Source organism: Protomyctophum parallelum (assembly GCF_964188405.1).
Source record: "Protomyctophum parallelum genome assembly, chromosome: 8".
Taxonomy (NCBI): Eukaryota; Metazoa; Chordata; class Actinopteri; order Myctophiformes; family Myctophidae; genus Protomyctophum; species Protomyctophum parallelum.
In genome coordinates, this window is record NC_139703.1 from 9,878,558 (window position 1) to 9,896,284 (window position 17,727).

Genomic DNA, 17,727 nt, shown 5'->3' on the forward strand with positions numbered 1-17,727 from the left:
CGCGTGGGGGTCCCCGGAAGATCCAGACCCCCAGGAACAGGTGCTCCCAGGGGGCCGGCCCTGTTCTGGCAGCCTTCCTGTGTCCGAAACGGTCGAGAATTGACAGAGTTACCGTGTTGCAGCTTTCTATGCTCTGACACGTGCAGGGACACATGGACATAGGGACACACATAGCTCCGTAATGGAGCGGAGGCACCGCTCAAAAATAGTACAAATATATATATATTAATACTGCAAATAAACTGCTGAGCAAGTGAAGACAATGTGTGGGACTTCCATTTTTCTCATATTACAATGGTTGCCTGCTCCTTCGCACCTGTCCCAGGGCCAGTAATTGTGCAAAAAGACTATGTTCTATAAAAAAAACTTAAAAGCATGTCTACACGGTCACATCACTTTCATACCACTTAGTTTGTTGGTCTCAAATGGTTAACATATTACTTGCTATTTTGCACAACTTACAACTTACACATACACTAGGAAGAGTGGGTGTGAGAGACTAGAAAGAGGCTACAAGTACAGACACAGATATATGACTAATTGTCTCTTGTCACTCTCTCGTCCTGTGTTATAGTTTGTCACTTGAGCATTATGCAAACATGGTCTGTCTGTAGTGGGTGAGCCAGCCAGACTGCTCTGGCAACCGGCTCTGCCTGCACTTCCAGTCTCCTTCTTTTTTCTCTTTCTACATGGGTCTACATAAATGACAGAATGATTCACATAAAAGGAAATGTGTCCCCACTCCCCACTACTTGACCACAAGTTGGAGCATAAAGGAACCCTTCTACAGGGGATTTGCAGACAATGTCATTTCAAAACTAGGTTGGGTGCCAAAACAAATGGTTAATATTTCACCACTCGAGGGTCTACCAGGAAGCTTAACAAGCTGTTGCCCAAGATCATTTTCATGAAATATAGAGAAGATATGAACAAATGTTTTCAAGAAAATTCTGACACCCCCCCAGGCACACATATAACATATATTCCATAGCTGCTATTGCTCAGGGTGATTATTAATGTATCAATTTCATTCTGAACAAAAATCATTGACTATGCTTTGATCAATCATGATGGTAAATACCGACCTCTTCTGGTAAAAGGTTGATATAGCAATAATTTATGTGACTGCAAAGCCATGGCCTCTGGAAGAGTTTAAAACTTTAGCACAAAATGTAAGTTGTATATTAGCTGATCCCAACAGTAACATTCACACAAAGTTCACGAGACAGGCTGTACAGAAAATGGCTTTATTTTGAATACAGCAGGAGTTTGCTTTATTTGTTGCTTTGTTATGTCACATGCATGTATCCAGCATTGAAACATGGCCTTCACCACTTTAACCTACTTGTATAACTATACAGAATGAATAATCAAGAAAGACGTGTATTGGTTTACACTGATTATCATCATTTTACAGACACAATCTATGTTCTTGTTTTCCCTTCCCAAAACACCAAAGATTCTACTAGCAAATATCAATTTGTATATTTGCAAAACAAAAGATATTAGAATAAATACTTTGCCTATTCATCTTGAATGACACCAGAGGGCACAGAGGAATAAATATATAAATCATACTTTATGGATAAATATATGTGACAAATAAGAATCACTTTTTTTCTTCCCAAATGACTAAATATAAGGCCACAAAAACCAAACAATTGAAACAATAATTAAACATACAATAGATGCAGAATATGAATACTGTACTGTTTGGTATGATAAGTAAATAAATAAATATCTTGAACTATAACAAGTGTACTATATCAGTAAGATTACTGACCTATGGCACAAAGATTTTTTTCCATTGACAGAAACCTCTGTATTCTGCTGGTATTAGTGGTAACAGTGTGACTAGGCTGTTGTTTTTAATTGAATGCTGATGCATCTTGGCAAAGTCTAACACCAAGAGATTCACTTGTTCACTCGGCTTGCTTTGCCGTGTGCAAAAATAATTATACATATACCCTGACAAAAATAAATAAATATGTGTATGTGAAATAAATATAATTTCAGCGATTTATAGATTCATGAACGATATTCACATTCGGTTACACATAGCAGTAAGATATATAATAAATCCTCCCATCAGAGATTTAACTCACACTGAAACATAAGAGACAAGCGAGAGAAAGATGATTCAGTCTCACATCATCACACATGGGCACACAAGCTGGCAACGGCAACAGCAATGTCTGTGTGTGTGTGTGTGTGTGTGCGCGACTGTGCGCGCGCATGTGTGTGTGTGTGTGGGTGTGTGTGTGTGTGTGTGTGTGTGTGTGTGTGTGTGTGTGTGTGTGTGTGTGTGTGTGTGTGTGTGTGTGTGTGTGTGTGTGTGTGTGTTTGTGTGTGTGTGAGGGTGTGTGTGTGTGTGTGTGTGTGTGTGTGTGTAATACAGCAATACCTGCATCAAACTACACTGCACTACACTGAACACTTTGAACAGCTCCCCACCTACACTGCCAACAACATCCATGTAGCGCTTAGGATAGAATAATATAATATACAATGTTATCAATGCAACCATAACCTTAGGCAACATAATAAGACTAGCCCAGACCGTTCAGCTGGACCCTAGTTGGATACTTGCATACTTGAAGTTTCTATGTCGAGTTTGTTGGGAAAGCAGTCGTGAGAAGTAACGGCACATCACTGGCTGTTTGCAGCACATGAGGGCGTGGTTGATAGTGCAATTCAACAATGTGAGTCTGTTCATCTCTTCTTCCTGCACCCCTAGAACAGTTTATTCTGCATCACTGAATGAGAGAGAAGTGTACCAGGTTTTCTAAACCACACATCATTAAACAGTACTTTTTATGTATTAGAAATGATACCCATACCACCATAATATGAAGCTCACTGAAGTGTAAAAACAAACCTAATTCTCAAATTCCCTGATTTCCAGCTTTAGAAGAGGTTTGTTCATATTTGCAATTATAGGCTGTGCGCTTGTATATGGACACACATACAAATTAGATCAGCAGCAATCATCAATGTGTGCCAACAAAAGCAGAGCAAAACAAAACAAAACAACTAAAACATTAACAAAATAAAATCATCTATATATATAAATAAAAATGACACAAATCTGCCATCAGTGATTCTTGTCAATGGTGGTTCTGCTGTGAAAAGAAAACTTGCACAGCACAGTACTTCATGTGGAATGTTACTGACAATTGAAAAATACAATACAACAAAAAGTCACATTAGACTCATTGGAGAGTTAGTTGAGTCAATTTCGACTCATTATGGAGTTAGTTGAGTCCATTTTGACTCATTGTGGAGTTAGTTGTCACATTTGACTCATTGTGGAGTCAGGGGAGTCACAATTGACTCATTATAGCTGTATAGCACCTAGAGACTAATAGAGACACTTAGCACCTACTAGCAAGATATGAACACAGGGAAAGCAAGTGGCTATCGTTTGCTTATGGTTATTGTAAGTTGTGCAACTGTGTATGAGTAAGTGGTTAAATGTGAATACATGATAATCTGTTTTCAATTAATCCTGACAATTGTTCACAACTTCAACAAAAGCTAAAGTTTAAATACAAATAATAGTCAAATCTCCTCAAACCTCTGTAGAGTTTTACCTCGCACCTATACTGTATCAAGCACAACCACTTTGAGGTCATCTCCAGACTCTCACACCTATATATCCCACCCCATATACCCACCAAAATACTGCAGTGCTGGTTCCTGCTATATTCCCATCTTACTTCTTGTTCTTGAGTTGATTGGCCAGCCAATCAAGGCCCTCATAGAGGCCATCTCCGCTCGTGGCGCAGGTGGCCTGGATATACCAGTTACGATGGCGCAAGGAGTGCAAGCCCAACTTGTCTGTAAGTTCAGCAGCATTCATGGCATTAGGCAAGTCCTGTCACAGAGGTAAATAGGTGGAGTTTAATGGTGCAGCATTATCACTCTTGGAGGTATATTGTGGACATGGCCAGAACCACTTAAGACTTAAGCCCTAGTTTATATGTCTTTGTACTATGGTGTCGTGCTGCAAAAATAGCCAATCCACTGTGATCTTGCAGATTGTATATTATTTAGTTATGTTTGAGAATTCTTGACAATTTTCACCTATAATGACATGCCCAATGTCCCCTACAATGACACCAGTTGAAAGTAGTTAACTTATGGTTTTTTTAAAGTGTTTACTTACAGTAAGACTTCTTTGATTGTTATTGTATGGAAAAACTATTAATCAGTGTTTGGTGATTTGAAAGGCAGGAAGGAAACATTAATCAGAGAGAGTTTGCTTTCCTATTACAAAACCTTTGAATCACTTTGAGCACAGAAGAAAACAATATGTAAACAAAGCATAGAATCTTTTGTTCAACAGTGTGCTTCAGCCCTAATTAAATGTGACAGTCATAAATTATTTAATGTTTGGTGTACAAGCGTATGAAAGTATTTATGTAGTGTAAAGGCTTCTGACCTGTTTATTGGCAAACACAAGGAGCACAGCATCTCTCAACTCATCCTCTGCCAGCATCCTCATCAGCTCCTCCCTCGCCTCGTTCACACGCTCCCTGTCATTGCTGTCCACCACAAAAATGAGACCTGAAACAATGAAAAAGCAACATCAATGCAGAGATTGTTAAAAAATATGTGCTTTTGGTGAGAGTGGAAGCTAATTCATATTGAGTCGAGTTAAAGAATTCCATGTGGCTACACGCCTGATTAACCACATTCAACCTGGCATCCATATTTTACCTTTTAGGCACAGTGAAGATAGTAGATCTGCAAGCCCACAAGGGCCACAACACGTTGCATCGTGATTGGTGACACATAGTGAACTTGTAGATCAGTTGTTGTCTCAATAGTTGTTGCCGTAATAGTGGACTCACTGTACTCACCTTGTGTGTTCTGAAAGTAGTGTCTCCAGAGAGGACGGATCTTGTCTTGCCCACCAACATCCCACACAGTGAAACTGATGTTCTTGTACTCCACTGTCTCCACATTGAAACCTAACAACAGTTACATGCATGCACATAAGATCATGTATGTCTGTATGTGTAAAGTAAACATATTTTACACTAACACCTAAGATAATGTAAGATTGGTATGTTGGGTTATCAATTTCTGCTTGAGTTCCACTTTAAACCTGGTGTCCATCTTTGTCTGCACCAGGCTGAAGGCATGGGGAGAGAGTATGTTTTGCACTCTGTCCGTGTGTGTGTGTGTGTGTGTCCGTCCGTCCGTCTGTGTACGGCTAATCTCCGGCACCGTTAACCCGGTCGATACCAACGATGAAGCTCTGCCCCAAATTTTCCAGAACGGCCTGTTATAGTGCCACCAGGAGGACTTTTGATTTATTTTTTTAAATATTACTCCTCCAGATTCTGTCCACAAATCGTTACACTATATCTCTATAGTCATGTGTTCAAGCCGGATGTGTCCGATATTTCATATTCCATCCTAATTGGCTAACATTGGCTTTCAAAGTTTGCAGGATTGGCCCGTTTTGAACAAAAAGCCTCAAATCATGAACGCAGAGTGCAATTTACATGAAAGACTTTCCTACGAGGCTGAGGAATATATCCCACCCTTTTCACATTGGCCTGTTATAGCGCCACCAACAGGTGGATTTTTGCAAAACACATTTTTGGAACAAAATGCCTCAAATCATCCAATTGCCATCCATCACATTAGCCTATTATAGCGCCACCAGGAGGCCACAATAACCTGACCTGCCCTGGTGGAGACCTGTGCCCAGAGGGGCACTTTTTCTAGTTTGGGCATGTTATTATAGGTGGAAAATGTTTTAATGATAAATTTCCACGGAATAGAAAGAATAACCAATCTACAAGCTCACAATGTGTTGCAATGTGAGGCTATTTTTGGCTATAACAAAGTACATAGGGCTTAAGAGGTTAAGAGATAAGAGGTTCATGGTAGAACAAATGTCACTTTGTCTTTGCACATACCAATCGTTGGGATTGTTGTGACTATCTCTCCCAATTTGAGCTTGTAAAGGATTGTAGTTTTTCCCGCAGCATCGAGTCCCACCATTAAAATCCTCATCTCCTTCTTTCCAATGAGGCTCTTCAACAGATTTCCGAAAATGTTCCCCATGATTCAGCAGAGGCTCTTCAGCTTCAGTATGTGAAGTTACAATCCGAAGGCTAATTCAACAGCAAATCCCAGTCCAATGAAATAGTGGGGATGATTTGGGAATGAACTGAAAGGAAAATAGAATAAATATGGCATAATAAGCAAAACTCATGAGTCAGTGTCAATTGTTGCAAATTAGGTTATACTGACCAGCTAAAAAGTAAGTAATAACAAGTAGGCTATATGAGGTTGAGGTATAACAATGGCCACACACAAAAGCCAACCCTAGACCAGATCCATCTCACCAATACTTATCATTCCCTACACACCACCCAAATAAAGGCCATTTACCATTGTACACACGCAAGAACACCATACAGTATGCATACAAAAGCATGCACAACAGGTGCAAGGTTATTCAATTTCCCCACACACATTCAGAATCATGACACAAGTGGAGGACAACTACATTGGTGCCACATGACTCCAGGCTGTAGCACAATCTGTTCAAACCCTGGTCCCGTTTAATGCTGCAAATGTTAGTCCCCAGCCCAGATCACAAGACCATTGGAGCTGCATGCATGCAAAATGTCCTATAATAGCAGGCCTATCTTAGTCATATTGATCACGCCCCCACATGCCTCTTGAAATCAAATCTGGTCTGAGACAACCCAAAACATGCAGATATTGTACATTATTGTCTGTTTTGTTTGTCTATAGTTCATGGATTTTGTATTCAATAAATCTAGCTCTCAACCAATACATTTTACAACTCTCACCTAATCAGCTCACTGAATAAATAGTCTACGTGATAGTAGCCTAGGGCAGGCCACGATATTATAGGTGCCCCCCAATGCGTCCTGCCCATCAGAGCACTGTCCATGGTCCTGAAAGTGATTGCCACACTATCACCGTATTCCGACATAATCCGTTCATTCTCAAATATGATCAATGAAACTGTATCTGTGAATTAACATAAGACCATGGATAGGGAGATTTAATACGCAAATGATATAGCTTTGTCAGCTAACGTTAGCCATTGGACCTATACGAATTTCCATTTATTAGCGTTAACACCATCTCTCCAGCACTTATTACCAATCAATTGAATGTACCACGTTCCTGATGTCCTTCTGATCAGAGCCATTCCATTTCTACAGTATGGTGATGGATGAAGACAGTGCGGTCATTCAGTGCCATCCTATTCACACATTATAGTTCAATTGGAATTCAAACATTCAAGTCAAACATTCGGTGAAGATAACCTTTAAGCAATATACGCAAAAAGCTTTATTCTATTTGTTCAGATTAATGGTGCCAGCATCTTCACTTACCTTGTGCTGAAAGAAGTCATACACAAATGTCTCACGATATTTTCCCAGGCCGGCCAGAACACAACACAAAGGTCTCGCGATACAAAATGCATGCGCTATAAGGTTTAATAAAACCGTCCTCTCGGTCTCGGCTCTCGTCAAACACTTTTAATTACCCTTGATCTTGTCTGTTAACAGTTAATATGCTACACAAAATCAGTATTTAAATATAGTACAGGGTAGCCTACTGTAGCAGTATATAGGCCATACGCTAAATCAATTTAATCTTCCAAATGTCCCTCTTTCTCTCGCGCGTAAATTAGCCCTGGAGGCTGGATCAAGAAGGGAACACTACTTCTATGATAGACTAGTCTTGATCCAAGGCTAGGCATGCATAGGGCCTCTATGTGGTAACATTGGTTATCCTTTTAGACCAAGTGTTTGACAGTACTTCTGTCTAATAAAGTATTAGATCATCAAAACCTAGTCCTGCACTGCCCTCGAGCGGCATTTAGAGGTAACAGCGACGTTTCCGTTTTCCACCCACCACGAGTGGATGCTGGCGGAATGTCTGCGGCGGGGGCACACGCCACGGCGTGATCTGGGTGGACAGCGTCCACGGGCGGCCGAGTCGACCCCCCGTCCCTTATCCTTATCACTGTACACCTCAGCATTACCTGGCAAGGGCCCAGGCGTCCAGTTTAACTAAGCCCTAACTGATTGCGTGCAGCACTCGACGCTCGCACACGTACACACACACATCAGTCTTCTTGCATTGTGAAGAGAGAAGACGGAAGTTGACTGGTTTTACTTTTTCCGCAGAAAGTTTTACTTTTTACAATGAAGAAGACTGCAGTTGTTGTGCTCTTGTTTGCTGCTCTGACTTGTGTTGCAGCGCAGGACGAAGAAAATGAATCGCAAGAGTTATTGGTGGAGACCCTGGTAAGCATAGTAGCAGTGACACAGACAGTCGTTAACAATGTAACATCTGTCGATGCATTCGGTGAGTTATTGTGACTGAACGAACAGCTGGATTAACTGTTGTGTTGGCTCTATAGGTGAAACCTGAAACTTGCTCTGTACTTTCGGAAATGGGAGACACTCTGCAAATCCATTACACGGTATGGGGAAAAACGACGTTCACGTTGTTATCTATTACACTTCGTGTATTGTTGTGGCTGAGTGAATGATTAAAGTAGCCTATAGACTATATCATTAATTTGCATGCTACAAACGGGTACAATAAATTTGTAGTGACCATGTAACTATACTGATGACTATAACACACTCGTCTATGTGGCACATCTGCATGGACACAGTGAGTTAAACATCATCAGGAATCACGTCAACCGTTATTTGACGTAAGAGCGTGGTATGTTAGGATCAGACGCCGGGATGTCATTCTCTTTGTCAAATTGTCTGTGCTTTTGAATGGTCGTTGCGGGCTCTGTTTGACCGATGCGTCAGAAACATGTCTGTCTTTGGAGTGCCAGACATTCTAGTATTCTAGTAACTACTATGGCATGCCGTGGTGTCGTCGTGTGATGGGGAGGTGCAACACGTCAGCAATCTCATACTCAGTCACTACAGTGTCAGTGTAGGTAGTAGTCCAAACTGTTTACACACCCATGTGATGGCTCTAATTTTTCATATGCATAATGCAGGCATAGATATAGGTATGTTGTGTTGCATTTTTTACATTTTGGTTTGACTGTTCTGTGATTTAAAATGCTTTATTTTATTTTCATGTTGTACTTTACTAAACAGGGCAGGCTGATAGATGGCAAGGTGATTGATTCATCGTTATCCCGGGACCCCCTTGTTGTTGAGCTGGGGAAGAGGACAGTAATTCCTGGTAAAAATGGCAGTTAAATACTTTGTGTAGGCTCAGCTTTTTGCTACCACACACCTTTTCATCCGTTTACATTTAGCGTGTACATAAGTCCAGCCATTTGTGTTTGCTTTATTGACTTTATACATATGACATTCTTATCAGGTCTGGAGCAAAGTTTAGTTGGCGTTTGTGAAGGGTAAGTTAAATAAATAAATAATAATAAAGTAATAATAAGTAATAATTTAATATATAATATAATATAATATATAATAAACATTAATTATATTCACAATTACCCTACATACTTTTACAAATGGTGATTAATTATGCTTTGCTTTAGTAAAGGATTCTGGCAATTCCCTTATAACATTTATTGTGAATGCTGCTTATGTATTTCATGACACACCAGACAAACAATCAAGGCCACTATTCCATCACACCTTGCATATGGAAAACGAGGATACCCCCCTACAATTCCAGGTATTACACACGCACGCACACACACACACACACACACACACACACACACACACACACACACACACACACACAGCCTGACAAAGTTTCCGTGCTGTCCTAGGTGACGCTACCCTTGAGTTTGAAGTGGAGGTGGTGTCCCTCACTCAGCAGACCCCATGGCAGAAGATGGTGAACGATGTGTTTCCTCTAGTGTGTCTGGGCTTGGTGCCAACTCTGCTAGGCATGGTGGGACTCTATCTCTATAAAAAGGCCAGCAACCAAGGCAAGAAGAAGGCAAAGGATAAGAAGAAGAAGAAATAAGCACAAGGCACAAAACTATTTAAATAAAACAAAGAGGGGGAAAAAAGGATTTTGTTGTAATGTCATTTGAGTTTATTTATTGATGATACAATATACCAAATGTAAACCACTTTTAACCTGGTGTACCTATTTTGGGCAGGTCATTATAAGCTATTTGAGAGTTGTGATATATGAGCTTGTAGATTGGCTATTTTATGTAAAAATAAATATATATTGTTTTTTAAAGAAAAAGAAAGGGAAAGGGCTTAAGCTCAAGTAAATTGATAGGTAAACTAAAGTAAAAATAAATATTGGAATTGCCACCGCTGTGGTTTCTGGAGGCCATAACTTAAGCAATGATATGGTGTAAGCCGAGTTTTGGGGCGTGGTACCTGACGGTATACTGTAGGTGTTCCATGTTACAGCGTGTGCTGCAACACGTGTGCTGCCTCAATGACAGTGTGTCGTTTCCGCTGTCTCTCTGCAATCGCTGGCACAGTGAGAGTGTGCTGCGACACCATGAGCAGAGGGTTGCGCTGGCGGAGGACATTGTCGCTGACAGAGATGCCATCCAGGTACTGACGCAGTAGAGCCTGTAGCTGTTGGTTCTCCTGCGTCAGAACCGATTCCTCTTTTTCCAGACTCAGACGCTCCAGAAGGACCTTATTATAACGCTGCCAGAATCTCTCCAAATCCCAGTAGTCAGTCATTGCCTAAAGTCAGAGTCACAGATGGGATGTTTAAGTAATAACACAGTTCCATGTATGTTACAATTCCACTGTACCAAAATAACTCACTCACCTTTGCTAGTTCTTCGCCTGGAGGGTCCATTGCTTGAGCTCTTACTTGGTCTTCTTCCTCTAGTGTGAGAGAGGACATATAGAAGGGCAGGACCTTTTCCCGCTCACTTTCTAGCTTGCTGCACATCTCGGCTCGACGTAGAAGCTTCTCCCCCTGAGTCATTCCAAAGGACGCAAGGGTGAAGGTTAAATTATGTTTGTTATAAGTCAAAAATGTGTGGGCACCCATGTGTTAAATCATGAATGGATAGAAATACAAACTGTAGTCAGATAATGATAGCCACCTTAGCAACAATGTCCTGCAGCTTCTTGGCAGCTGTATTGCTGTGGATGACAAGGTCAGTGAGACGGCTCTTCTCCGAGGCATGAGCGCGACTCATCTGAGCCTTGAGCTGGCGAGTCTGGAGGGTCACCTTCTCTCTGGCAGCTCTCAGTTCTCGGGCTGCGTCCTCGCTCTCCCTCTGGTTAGAGCTCAGGCTTGCACGTAGCGTGGCGATAGAGTCCTAAGAAAAGAAAATACCACATGTTTTTTAACGTGGTAATTAAGCATTTATAGATAAGTCAACAAGGCCCTTGTCAGCAGGGTCGGCGATTCTTTTCACCTCGAAAATTCATGCATAACACTTTCTGAACTGCAGTTTCAAATAAGTAAGGTTTCAAGCAAGAAAGTGCAGACTACAGGGAGATGTCTATGTGATGACACCAATAACCGATATCTCTCTGTAGCAGTCTTAGCCCAGTTTAATACCAGAAGGAACAGCTACATCTGACTGAGCCTGTTAAATGTATGGTTAGTGGCAGGGAAATGGTGAAAATAATTCCAGAAGCATTTCCTGTTAACGGCCGTCCACATCAAGAATGGCAAACTATAAATGAAAACAAAACCATTATACCAACATCGTTATGTTTCTTGATATGCCCTTTAGACAGTTTAATTAAAATCCTGACTCTTATTAAGATCCCCTTAGAGTTTTATCATCAATGTAATAAATGTCATGAAGGAGACCTGGGAAAGGAGCACACATGTAGCTTGAGATAGTACTATAGTTATAGTATTGCTATAGTATAGTCCTTTTGTATAGGTCACGCAACCACTGCAGTACTAATACTAACCTGCATCTTCTGCAATGTATGGGTCTGGGATTCAATCTCTTGTGCACTGCATTGGTCACGGGCGCGCAGTGACTCATAAGCAATGCGACGATCCTCAGTGGCTTCCTTATAACTCTGCTGGGCCTGCTGGTACTGGCACCACAGAGTCTTAACGGATCCCTCCAGCTGGTTCCGTAGGTCATGCTTCTCTTTGATGTGCTTAACAGATTAGCAGTGGGAGATACGATATAAAACTGTGGTTCATTGAAATCTACATATTCTTTACCGGTATATAAAAAGTTTTAAACTATGTCGTGATGCTGTGTCGCATCACATCATCATGTGTGACACGAAGTCTGACATTGTGCGCAACAAATTTAAATAATCTTTTTAGACTATGAAAGCATGGATGCAATCTTATGTTTAGAATTGTGACACACACAATGCTTGTGTTTTTCCCATATTATATTTTGTTGTCCCTCTGGGTTACAGTTAGGATTTGGGATTGACACATTTAAAATGTTTTTCAAGGTACCGTACCCTGTTTTTGATCTCATCTCTAGTGCTCTGGTAGTCCTGCCGGGCTTCACCGACCACCTCACTGTAGCGTTGCTCCATCGCAAAAGTCACATCCTCCAAGTAGACAAACTCTTTCTGATGCAATGACAATAACTTCTCTCTGACAAACACAAAGTAAATTGATTCAAATGAATTACCATGCAACGGACATTGATACTAGTTTAAGTGGCTGATACACACATACACAGTCACACACACCTCTCAGAGTTGAACTCGGAACTCAACTCCTGCTGGCCATCATTCCATTGTTCCTCGTGAGATGCCAGTCTGTCGGTCTGCAGGGCCTGCAGTGACTCTACAAAGCACAGGTGAGAGCGCAGGGCCTGGGCTGACTGCTGCTCTGCCTCATGAAGATCTCTCACCAAACACTGAATCACAAGGTTTGAGGTTATACATGCAAAAGACAGACACAGGTATCGTTGTTTCTTGACACACACACACACACACACACACACACACACACACACACACACACACACACACACACACACACACACACACACACAGAAAATGCAAATAGAACCAACAACACAATCAAAAATGTACATTTGGAAAATCATCATGAGTTGAAGGAGGATGAAGTCACCTTAATAACACTATTCTTGTGATCAAGCACCCGTTCAAAGATCTGCATGGACACATCAATGTCCTTATGTAACTCTGCCGCACGAGTTTGGCGAAGAACAGTCCGCCATTGCTGGGTTAGTTTGTGTAGGTTGACAGCGCTGTTCTTCTCTTCCTTCTGCAACTTATCCTGGTGTCACAAAGCCATGACATTTGAAACAGACATGGGGCTGATGATGCGCAGGACCAAAAACCAAACAAGTAGAAATGTAGCCTAAAAGAATGATGATGATGATCCTTGCTGTCTGTGTTTGTGTGATAAAGTCAGTACTAGCCTACCTTGAGGAACTGTGTAAGCATCTCCTCTTTCCTTTTAGCCATCTCTTCCTCTGCTTGGGCTCTCTGCTTCGTATAAAGGAGTCTCTCCTCCTCGGTCAGCCCACCCTGCCTCCCCCCACCACCCTTTTTAACTCTTTTCTTTGGCATAGTTTCTCCCTCCCTCCCTCAGGTAGGCTCGCTTTAGTGTTGACTCACTGAAGCACACGTGTCACTAATCGTGAGTGATTCAACCTGAAAAGAAAAATATAAAGTTATTTTTTGTTCATAGTATACAACCAAACAGTGATGTTTAAAATATATTAAAATGCAAGCCAATAAGCACTAGCTAATTAAGTTGCCCCTCTTTTTCTTTTTGAGTTGTATTGAGTTGTGCTTGAAATGTACTGTAATTCTCCAATCTGTTAATAAATACTTCAATCAATCACAAGGGGAGAGAGATAGAGAGAGGGGGGATCTGCCTTCTCGAGTGTCATGTGAACCTATCATATGACAGTGATCAACCACCACGCAACACTGTACTCATTCATGATGCCATAGCAGCAGGTGTCAAATGTATTTGAGTACAAATTTTCATGTAGTTAGATTTTATGTTCTCCTTTTGTATGTGCTAACGAGGAACCAATTTAATTGGATTTCTTGTACGGTAATTTGTTTTTTCCAAAGGCAGAAGGTAGGGTAACAGCAGTATTGCACAGTAGTGCACAGTAGCCTAATATTTATTTGCTTCATTATGAATTTGTTTTGAACAAATCTTAAGTAAACAAAAGCACATTTAAAATTAAAAAAACATATGATCAGCATCAACACTTTGATTCTGCATTCTGTCACACATCCTGATGTAAACAAGTCTTTAGTGCTTTTTCTGGTTTTATCCTCGTAGCAGATTTTGTATTGACCTCTACTTTCGTTCAACTGTACCCACAACTGTTCACCCCCCAACCACTCTAGAAAAGCGACCGCTAAAATTAGTTAAAGGAGAGTTGTATATTGCATGATTGCGAGATTTTACACTACAGAAACATTCTAATGATATACTTGCTAGATACAAATATATCTCTCTCACAGTTACAATCATAGTGACATACCTGTGATGTGAGCACCATGAGCATCGTCTCTGTTTGTGCTGTGTATGGTCTCCTAGCAACATTGTCTTTTTTTCTCCTTCCTTTACTTTTGCAAAAAGTTAAATGTATGATTGTATCCATTATGATGGAAGTTATCGAAAACAACGCAATGTAACGTTGCCGTGTCAAGGTTTTTAATTGACCGTTGTTGTATATTATTAATAAATATACATTTAACTCACGCTCAGTCATAGAACGAGGTAGCATGTTTTGGCAATCACGTGTGGCCCAAGTCCTGGTCGCCCCGATTCCGCCATAGAGTATTAGGATTCCGCCCACTCGAACCACTCTGAGTGATAAAACACGCATCCACAATACGCGTGCGCATACCCGCTATCAAACTATTTATTTATCAATTTAATTCCAAATAAAGTCTAATTATATAACTGTTTTCGCATTGTGTTGGATGCTTTACTTTATTAAAATGGGGGACACTGCAATTATTTTTGTATTTTAATAATACATCACGGGTGGAAACGGAAATATAGTTGTGGTGCGACCTCTTCCGGTCCTCTTTCTATCTCACCGTCAACATGGTGAGTGCGGCGCCGAGGCGCTCCTGTTGACAAAGACTCGTAAATTGGCCAAATGTTTAAAATAGAAAGGATAATGTGACTAGTTTGTATATATTGTAACACATATAACTCGTATTATTCGAGATAATCTCGTATTGATGCAGCATATCGGATAAATATAAGACCGGGCCTTTTGGTAGCATTGTTAGCTAAGCTAGCTACCTTCTGCATGTGTTCTCTGAGCAGGTCCCTGTTAATGTGACATTCAGGGTTAAAGTATACGTCTTAAATAAGAAACAGTCCGCACTCGCAAAATACACCTTGGCGTGTTTTCTTTTATCATACCTCAGCAGCAGTCTGAAAAATGAGTGAATGACGCTTTTCGGCATCTATTTATGACTCAATCCTTCAGAATACGCCGTAGGCCTGAGGAGCAGAAACGCGTTATATTTTCTGCTGTGGTAAACTAAATTGATAAAAAATAAATGTCTATTTAAACTACTTGGTGTCAGTTTTCACCCGTCAATCTCTAGTCTAAATGATTGACGGTAGAGCACATTTGGCTCGTGAGTCCTGACTTAAGTCGTATCGCATTTTGGATAATTATTATTAAAGCACTTTACTGGTGATTTGAGAGACTTTGATTGATTGATTGAAATCTTTATTAACAGTTTGTAGAATTTACAGTACATTTTAAGCACGAACTCAATACAAAGACTGTCAACTGTGAGTGGACGACCCAATTAAGCATTACACTTGTTTACAACAGGGTCCACATTGTTCAATTCATCAAAACATTTAAAGACATACAAACATTTAGAGACATACAAATAGACATTTCTCTGTAGGTAAAGAACAGAACAGGAATTCATCATATGGGAAGCAAAAAAAGGGAAAAGATACAATATACAGTGAGGGAAAATGGGGGGTGGGGGGATTCAGATTTTACAGAGGCCAGTTTCGAAATGCAGCCATCCGTAGGTGCCCTTTGAGAGCGGTTTTGAAGGAGTCAAGGGATTCACATGTCTTAATGACTGTTGGTTAGGGCGTTCCACATTTTGGTGGCATAGGAGCGAAAATAATTTAGTCCCTTGTTTGTGCCGAATCTGGGTTGTACATGGTTTGTTGCACTCCCTCTGGTGTTGTGGGTGTGGACTTCGTTTACATTAAGGAAGTATTTAGACAGGTACATGGGTATCTTGGTGGTGTATCGAATCTTGTGGACCAGACCCATTGCAAGATGCTGTACTCTGTCGTCGACCCTAAGCCATCCCAGCCTGTCAAAGTGGGCAGGGTTGTGATGTACCATTAAATACAATGGGGTGCAAGTTAATTTACAAATGTTGATGCGCTGTGCTATTGTACATCAACATAGTCAGTCAAAAACAAATTTTTCGTCATGACGACATGATGCTCCAATATTGATAAACATTCTAGATTAATTAATCATTGAAACTTTATGACCAACTTTGAGTGTGAAATGTGAATACTGTTGAAATGAAACAGTAATTCAGGAAGTATTAATGGTATATTCTTCACATTCTTGTATCTACAAGTAATTATGTGTTTCTCTCTTTTATAGACCAAAAAGAGAAGGAATAACGGTCGTGCAAAGAAGGGCCGTGGGCATGTGCAGCCCATCCGCTGCACCAACTGTGCCCGCTGTGTGCCCAAGGATAAGGCCATCAAGAAGTTCGTGATCAGGAACATCGTTGAGGCTGCAGCGGTCAGGGACATCTCGGAGGCCAGCGTCTTTGATTGTGAGTATATTTAAGGCATGACTATTTAAAAAACTGTTACATCTGCTGTTCTGCATGACCAAAATTGGGAGGTGTGGATGATGATGGTGGTTAAAGGTTGCACAATAAAATGGACCTAAAGTAGTATGTCTTCTATCTTCACAGCGTACGTGTTGCCCAAGCTGTACGTGAAGCTCCACTACTGTGTGAGCTGTGCCATCCACAGCAAGGTGGTGAGGAACCGTTCCTGTGAGGCAAGGAAGGACCGCACCCCACCTCCCCGGTTCAGGCCTCAGGTATTGTAAACCTTTGTAAAGACATTTCAATCACCTGGATAAATAAAGGTCTACTTTAAATCCTGTTCAGATATATCTTGTTGATGTGAAGTCTAACATACTCATAATTCTCTTCACAGGGTGGTGCACCCAGACCTGCTCCAAAGCCCATGTAAAGATGTGTGTAAACTAAAGAAGGCTGTACACCATCAATAAATAAAAGTTTATAAAAACTACTTGCAAGGCTCAATGACTTCCATTTAAAGGTATATCATGCTATTGTAGTAAAGACCAACCAGTCAAGTATTTTATTTGGAATAATTTCCTACAGTACAAAACTTACAGTAGTTTTTTCAGATTGGGGATTACACAAATGCTAAATACATTGTGATACATTTAAAAATATTCTGCATTAATTGAAAGTGATATAAGAACATTTACAAAGTTAGGAAGGTCAAAGCAGAGTTAAGATTCAGGTAACGGTGCAATAGAGAAACTTAAATAGAACTACATTAAACACCACCACAAAATTAGTACTAATTGGTCAAATATATTAAGCAGTTATGAATTGAATAGAATTGCAAAAGCTTTCAATTTGTTATCCTTATTCAGGAAGATGAAGAAGAAGAAGAAGAAATGCGTTCTGGTAAATCAAGTTTACCAAGGGTAACTGGACTAAGCATCAGATACTTGTTTACAGCCAGGCCCACATGGAGCATTTCATGGTAGTG

At 40.6% G+C, this 17,727-nt stretch overlaps 4 protein-coding genes across 5 annotated transcripts; 2 read left to right on the plus strand and 2 right to left on the minus strand.

The window, feature by feature from the left end:
* Positions 1-3,715: 3,715 nt before the first annotated feature.
* LOC310862494 (ADP-ribosylation factor 3) lies at positions 3,716-6,084 on the minus strand (the record flags this gene model as incomplete). Of its 2 annotated transcripts, XM_083770430.1 has the most annotated exons (4): positions 3,716-3,877; positions 4,445-4,569; positions 4,866-4,976; positions 5,937-6,084. In XM_083770430.1, the coding sequence occupies 4 exons, from the start codon at positions 6,082-6,084 to the stop codon at positions 3,716-3,718; spliced, it is 546 nt and encodes a 181-aa protein (XP_083626556.1). The 2 variants fall into 2 exon arrangements, with proteins under 2 accessions (XP_083626556.1, XP_083626557.1); XM_083770431.1 differs by lacking the exon at positions 4,866-4,976.
* Positions 6,085-7,931: 1,847 nt separating this feature from the next.
* On the plus strand, positions 7,932-10,036 carry fkbp11 (FKBP prolyl isomerase 11). The gene is made up of 6 exons (XM_083770961.1): positions 7,932-8,318; positions 8,435-8,497; positions 9,144-9,231; positions 9,373-9,406; positions 9,620-9,690; positions 9,791-10,036. The coding sequence occupies exons 1-6, from the start codon at positions 8,217-8,219 to the stop codon at positions 9,988-9,990; spliced, it is 558 nt and encodes a 185-aa protein (XP_083627087.1). The 5' UTR covers positions 7,932-8,216; the 3' UTR covers positions 9,991-10,036.
* On the minus strand, positions 9,796-14,508 carry drc2 (dynein regulatory complex subunit 2). The gene is made up of 10 exons (XM_083770960.1): positions 14,429-14,508; positions 13,344-13,574; positions 13,027-13,194; positions 12,639-12,808; positions 12,402-12,540; positions 11,883-12,080; positions 11,054-11,272; positions 10,771-10,923; positions 10,362-10,682; positions 9,796-9,929 (listed from the first exon to the last, which is right to left on the minus strand). Exons 2-9 carry the CDS (start codon positions 13,488-13,490, stop codon positions 10,389-10,391), a joined length of 1,488 nt encoding a protein of 495 aa, XP_083627086.1. The 5' UTR covers positions 13,491-13,574; positions 14,429-14,508; the 3' UTR covers positions 9,796-9,929; positions 10,362-10,388.
* A 394-nt stretch (positions 14,509-14,902) lies between these two features.
* Positions 14,903-17,232, plus strand: LOC310863137 (small ribosomal subunit protein eS26). Its single transcript, XM_083771289.1, has 4 exons — positions 14,903-15,003; positions 16,565-16,742; positions 16,887-17,017; positions 17,137-17,232. The coding sequence occupies exons 1-4, from the start codon at positions 15,001-15,003 to the stop codon at positions 17,170-17,172; spliced, it is 348 nt and encodes a 115-aa protein (XP_083627415.1). The 5' UTR covers positions 14,903-15,000; the 3' UTR covers positions 17,173-17,232.
* The last annotated feature ends 495 nt before the right edge of the window (positions 17,233-17,727 follow it).